The following is a 7188-nucleotide window of genomic DNA, read 5'->3' on the forward strand; positions in this document are numbered from 1 at the left end:
GAGTTTATAGAGGAGGAGGAGGATGGTGGTGTGGCGCCCGGCGCATGTGCTTGCACGAATGGGGAAGAGGTGCTGCGGGAGGAAAAAGGTGGAGGAGAGGAGACGCTGGCGAGTGGGGCCTCGTAGCCTCGGTGGAAAGGGGAAGAAGACGGTCGCCGAGACGGGCTTGTGCGCGAGGGAAACCACAGAGATGGGCCGAGGAAGGAGGGAGCCAGCCCAGGTGCGCCACTCTGATTAAAACAAAGGGTTTCCCTTTTTTTAAATAACTCCTGCACATAAAAATACACACAGCCTCCGAGGGGTTTGAAGAAAACGAAGTAAAAATATCTAGGGCATAAGGGAATTGTGCCCTATTTAGAGAAAATGAAAACCAGAATTTTTGAGCAACTAAATTAAATGCAGAAATATAATAGCTATGCTATTTTTGTATTTAAACTCCTAATCATTTAAGTTTTAAAAACCCCAAAACAGTACCCCTCAAACACAAGGTAAAACTACAAAATGAACAACATTTTTAAAGCAGGTTTTGAGCAAGTTAAACATCTGCTCCAAAAAATAAAGAAGGGGTTTGGAACCTAATTTGAAAACTATAAAAGATTGAAACCCAAGCTTTGCAATCACCACATCATCACACACCACATAACACATGCACTCATCATGGATCCAACAACAACAACAAGACAAAGGAGAAGACATGAATGCAATGAATGACATGATGCAAAGGTGATGACACAACATAAGATCACATGAAATGATAACAACATGGCATTGTCATCATGACCCCAAAATAGGAAAGGGTTCCACAAAAGGCAAGGGTTATATCTGGGGCATTACACTTACTTACCATCATGGTAATCAGGGGATCATGTCAATAAATAATCAAGAATACCATTATGATCCTCACAAGATCACATTATAATTATCAAGAATACCATCGTGACCCTCCCGTGAGCACATAAAGATCAATCTTCTCTCACTCAACCAAGGTTGTTTATTAAACATGTTATTATTACTGTTGACTCATAGTGTGACCTACTACGAACTAGGCCCATATCCGCAGGCGGGGTTATCGTGAGTTATACACTCTACAATGGTTAATACACTTTACCCACGCCACGGAGCCCAAGGCCTCGTGCTCCCTTTCGGTTGGACCAACAGCATTCGGAAAAAAACCGTTCTATTGCATGACACACTCCTAGCCACTCCGACAAACTCCCCTTTGGGCTAAGTCATATGTGGTCCCCATGCCACTCCGGACATCACGTGGCCACCGACGTGGCAAAACACAAACGATCCCAAATGTGCACAGAGGAGCCTACACAACTACGTGTACACGAGGTTATATCCACTTACTAGGTGAAGATAGAACGTGCAAATAACCTCCCCCAGCTGGAGGCATATACGAGAGGCATAACAATAGACTGCATTAAGGACTTCCCATACATGCACGTGCGGTTGCACTAGTCAGCTCGACTCGATGGCACTATGAATTAGCCAACAAGTGTTCAAGTTCAACACTACTAGGAAAAGGCCTGCTAGTGGCGCACCTGTTTTGGCTACTAATGGCGCACTATAGGTGCGCCACTAGCATCACACCATTAGAATTTTTTACTAATGGCGCACCAGGCAGTGCGCCATTAGTATAGCCCATTGTGCGCCATTAGTATGCCTGCCAGGGGGCCGTATTTACCCATGTGCTCTGACTTAGTAGTATTTACCCATGTGCTCTGACTTAGTAATGGCGCACTAGTTGACGATGCGCCACTAGTGTGCTTTTTGCAGTGCGCCACTAAAGTGATGAGTGGTGCGCCACTATTATGAATATTAGGTTTTTTTTCTTTTCTGATATTTACACAGGTTACAAAACATATTACTGCACAGAATATAGAGAGCACAACATATAAACAACAGATTTATCGAATACTATAGAAGATTAGTCTACGAATACAATTCATCATATTAGTCTCCGAATTTAAAATACCGAACAAAGTTAGAACATTACAAGTCTCGAGACCGCGAGTAGCGAGTTTGTCTTCACATTACAAGTCGATATCGATCATCTAAAATACCATCACATAGAAGAGAGTTGCGGTCATCACGATGAGCATAATCGCGATGAAACTGGTATTCATCCGATTCCACCAACGCTCCCTCCTCTCTCCCGCTAGATAACGCACGTATCTAACTTCCGCCTCCACCCTAGTGGTGTACCCTTTGTAACTGTTACCGCTGAAACGGTGAACCTATCTCCGACACTCCTCCCAGTCGTCGTAGACTTCGGGAACCTTACCCTTGTACACGACATACGACGGCATCTCTATGCACTAGCCAAAAAAAACGTTAGTAGCAATTCACAGAGACATACAAGTTCATTAAAGTTTAATATTACAACTATAACAGCACAATTAATGGTCCTACTAATAAATAGATCGATTACATATAAGTTGAACGACTGTTTAAAAGATAGCTCTCTCTAAATATTTGAACCATGTAGTACCACTACACTAACCTAGAACACAAGTACTCCCTCCTATCCACATTAGTTTCCTCAGAAACGGATGTATCTAGATGTATTTCAGTGCTAGATACATCCATTTGAGCAACAACTAATTTGGATTGGAGGGAGCAAAACTTTACATATCTTCTGACAAAATAGCTCAACTTTATCTAAACATTAATTGCACTTATGTAGATGTATGGGGGGGCTATTTTAATTATGAAAGTGCCACCTTGAATCATCAGAACATATTGCTGATCTAGTTAGAGGGATATCATCAAACGACCACATATAGTGGTCTCGAGTGATAAATATGAACTAATGCAGCAGTTTTGAGAATTCAACATAGACCGCTACTTATTATAACTCAATATATATTAAAAAATGAACTAATGCACTAGATTCGAGTGATAACTCAACTGCTATGACCACTCTACTGTGTGTCTAGACTTGAAGACTTTGGATAGAAGAAACATGTTGTATTTACTTTATATACACGTAAGCATCTATCAGCAAATAAATGATAAGTTGCTAAAATCACAGGAGGCACATGTGAATAATTACTGCTCCCATGTCAAAACATCATTTTGCACAATAATTAATGGGAAATGGGTATGCAACATAAAGGAACATAAGTCGGATAATAATAATAACCCAAGAGGAAAACTAAACACTCCGGTACATCTTTAGCCCTAACATGATGGGAAAAGAGCCTCCCAGTCATTTCTATTGTAAATGATAATAAAGACAAAGATGTTACAAAAATCCCAAATATTTGAGGTTACAATGGAAAGATAGTGTGTTTCCAATTAAATTCATAATGTTCTCACAATAAGAGAAGTATAATGCTACATCACTAGGACAGTTTTTTGGTGCTAGGGAAACTAAGAGAGGAATAGGATATTTTTTAATCATGAGCATACAAGTGTATTATTTTCACAAACATATGCTTCCGGAAATTAAGGGAGGAACAAGATTTCCTCAAATCATTCATGTAGCAGCATAATATGATATAGGATTGCAAAAACTAAAATCATATTTCGAATCAGAGGGAGTATATGATGAGCATATCATTAAAAGAACTAAAGGAGTACATGAATAACATAGGCAGCAAACTGAGATGGCTTCTGAATGGCTTGCCATCTCATGGCTTATAAACTAAAAGTGTGCATATGGGGGTATATATAACGAACACCATAAATTCTTACAAAACCGAGCATAAACTGCTAATGTTTCAGACTTTCAGTGCATGGGTAAGAAAGAAAAAATAACAAGATGGTGCAATGCAACCAAAACCATAATATTAACCACATATTGGCGTTCGTTAATAGAATGAAGACTGCATAAGCAGATAATCTGTTGGAACTTGCACATGTGAACAGGGACGAGCTTATGTGATTCCCTAGAAATCTGAACTAGAGCAGAACATCGATATCTTGAAAAGAAAAAAAGCATCTTGGGTGCCAGAGCGGAGCAGAGAGCAACATTGTTAAGAACCAGAGCTTTCACTCTTTAAATGTCATGACAGATTGTGGTATACAAATCTGGATCGTCCTCGTATTTGGAGCTGGCAGGTAACATAGTGTGACTTCTCACATGATTTCTTTGGTTATACAAAACAGTTGGTTGGAGCTAAGTTAGCTTACACTATAAGTATCTTCAATTTTCACATGTTGAGCATCTGGTTACAATTGTGTTTTGGAACATAACTTGAGATTGAACAGACTAGTCACAGACAGCCATTCAATTCTTTCTTCCGAGGAAGCTCCACCCTGTCACGACGGTGGCACACCAAGACGCAGAGACCTAGACATACAGGTGCGCCACTCTCAGGCAACTGTGTATTGTGAGGTGGCGTGGGTTGGTGTGCGTGCGTAAGCTATCCTGGACGGTACCAGCATGTGTGGTGTGTGTTTGTGTGTGTGTGTGTACTTTAGCCCATGTGTACCGTGTGAAGGGAGCAGACTAAAAATGACTGAACATTTCTCAACTTTCCACTCTCTCTCTCTTCTCTCTCAGTTTTGTTCTTCCTGATCAAGCTATTCAGGCCAGCTCTCATCTCGGCAATCAGACTGGCAAGGCGAACACACAATGTTGGTGCTAGTCTATCAACAACATAGATGCTAAGCTAGTGCATGCCTAAGAGTAAGAACAACACAAAGAAATGGCATAAACAGCACTGCAACCTTCATCTTTGCTTAGTAACAACGCAAAATGAGCAACCATGGAAAAATGAGGTCACCGGGCACACCATCCGCGGGGGTGGAACCGCGAGTGTCCTTTCCTAGCAACTTACCATGAGAATGGCCATTGTCTTCTTCCTTACTGACCAAGCCAACTCTGCATCAGTCTTTATCCTTTAGAATCTTCACGCATGCAAAAATTCCATCCTGAATTAGGATCATGTAGGTGTTTAAAAGCTACTGGATCTTTTTGAGTTGTGATTACCTTGATTGTACCGGTTACCGGAGCAAACTTGGGCTTCCTGAGTGTCGTCCAAATCATCATGGGCTATATGAAACCAAAAGCACCCTCGGACACCTGAATTTGTCAAGCAAATATCTCTAGCCACCATCTCTCGAGTACCCAAATGCCCGGTTTATGAAAAAAGGCATAAAGTTTAGATCATCAAATTACATGAACGAACGATCAGGGAGAAATGACAGGATTTTAAATAAATATGATTTCCACCATTGTGTTGATACAATTAGAGTGAATCACGGTATAATAATTTTAAAAACATTTCAAAGCAATAAAAAAGAACAGATGCAAGCTTTGTTCTACTCGCACCATATAACCAGAACAATAAGCTTTTCCCTGGTTTGTAAAGAGAAGGGAAACAAATTGTTCTCTGTTAGAGCATAATTGTAGAAAATAAAGCAGAACTCACCCGAGACTAGAACAAAAAATCAGAATTGCAGGCAATAGAGCATAATTGTTGCATGTGTATTTCATTCACAGAGAAAAAATGACAGGTGAGTATTTTGTTTGTGGACGAATGACATCAATAGCACATGATGCTACGTCCAGAACTGTTAAACACATACTTCAAGACATGATTCAGCAGCAAAAAATGTGAAAAACTCTTTTTTCTATTTCAGCATTTGTTTGATGATCAATGATTAGGCCAAGACAATGCCAAGAAGCTACTACCCTTTTGCGCATATATAGAATCATTTGCAAGGCCGGAACATTGTGCAGAGTACTGAAAATGGCTGAACATTGTGAAGGGAGAAGATTGAAAATGACTGAACATTTCTGAAATTTCCACTATGTCTCTTCTCTTCTTAGTTATCTTCTTCCTAACGAAGCCATTTAGGCCGGCGCTCGCGTCGGCAATCACACCATCAAGGGAAAAACAAGACCCCCGCAATCTCAGGGGAACAACTCAAAACCCTATGGCACGAAGGTCAGCACAAAATTCAATGTGGCACGTGGACGCAATCAACAGAGAGGAAAAGAGAGAGAGAGAGAGAGAGTAGTGGCTTACCGCGTAATGTCGGGGAGGAAGCAGAATCGAAGCAACCGGCGGGAGTCGTCGGAGTGGATTAGCCCGCACGCGTGAGGAAACCAACCACTTGAGGTATGGCAGGGGACCTTGAATCGGAATGAGCAGTGGAGGGAGGGGGGAAATAGGTCACCTTGGCAATGCATGGTGTTGAGGTTGAGTAGCCTCGTGGTGGTGGGCATCCTCCTTCCTTGGATCGGATGAGAGCGGCTCTCCTCAATAGCCCCCAAACTGCACACACAATCAAATGGGATGCACGCATCAGATGCAAAAGGAGATGAAGAAAACCATAAGACGAAAGAGAAGGTGGTTGTGGGGTCGTGGAGGAGTAGCCAGGTCGAGGACGACGGTGGGTAGTCAGCGGCGGTTGGTTTAGATAGAGGTGTAGGCAGTGGCTGATCTGCACGCCGCCTGACCGGATCAAGATCGAGAAGGGGAGAGGGTGGGGGCGCCGATGCCGGCGCCGATGGGAGACAGGCCGGGGTGGGTTGGAGGAGGTCGTCGTCCTCGTCGGTGGCTGCGAGGCTGAGGTAGGGTGAATCGGGAGCGGCGGCGGTGTTGGAGTAGTGTGAATCGGGGGAAGGAAGATGTTTGGGCCACCGTTGGTTGGTTGGTTGGTTGTGGGATTGGATAGGATTTGTTTTTATTTTCATTTGAACTTTGTGACCACCAAGGGCACGTCCGCCTAAAATATTCGGGAGAGATCGAGCGCCTAATCTGAATATTTTGAGATATTTTGTTAGTTGGAAGACAGGAGTGGTGGACATTGAGCGCGGAAGCTCAAAGGAGTGGTGGTAGGTGGCTGTCAAGAATATCTAGCTGGTCATAGGTTAATAATGACGCACCACCTACAAATACGCCATTAGTAACACTGGTTACTAATGCGCACCAGCTGGTGGTGCGCCAATAGTAGTTTTGCAAGATTTTTTTATAATAGTGACGCACTGGGTGAGTGGTGCGCCGTTACTAGTTAAACTAGTAATGGCGCACTCTGCCCCGGTGAGCCATTAGTACTTTTGAAAAAAAAGTTTGTTAGTAGTGTCGCACCGTGTGTGTGGTGCGCCATTAGTTTCCATCACACTAATGGCTCACCTGCACATGGTGCGCTACTGTTATATAGTAGTGGCGCACCACTTGTCTGGTGCACCATTAGTGTCTATATTATCTATAGTCCTTTTCCTAG

The 7188-nt window shown here is 42.6% G+C and overlaps 1 protein-coding gene across 4 annotated transcripts; it reads right to left on the reverse strand.

Annotated features, from left to right (window-relative positions):
- Positions 1-2284: 2284 nt before the first annotated feature.
- Positions 2285-6690, reverse strand: LOC123448391. Of its 4 annotated transcripts, none has more exons than XR_006631720.1 (4): positions 6139-6666; positions 4946-5038; positions 4794-4863; positions 2285-2324 (listed from the first exon to the last, which is right to left on the reverse strand). XR_006631720.1 is itself a non-coding variant. In XM_045125250.1 (2 exons), the coding sequence occupies exons 1-2, from the start codon at positions 6656-6658 to the stop codon at positions 5845-5847; spliced, it is 720 nt and encodes a 239-aa protein (XP_044981185.1). In that variant the 5' UTR covers positions 6659-6690; the 3' UTR covers positions 5436-5844. The 4 variants fall into 4 exon arrangements, 1 of the variants encoding a protein (XP_044981185.1); XR_006631718.1 differs by having other exon boundaries at positions 5988-6666; XR_006631719.1 differs by having other exon boundaries at positions 4946-5074; positions 5988-6666.
- Between the last annotated feature and the right edge of the window lie 498 nt (positions 6691-7188).

The sequence above is a fragment of the Hordeum vulgare genome, chromosome 4H, assembly GCF_904849725.1.
Source record: "Hordeum vulgare subsp. vulgare chromosome 4H, MorexV3_pseudomolecules_assembly, whole genome shotgun sequence".
Lineage (NCBI taxonomy): Eukaryota > Viridiplantae > Streptophyta > Magnoliopsida > Poales > Poaceae > Hordeum > Hordeum vulgare.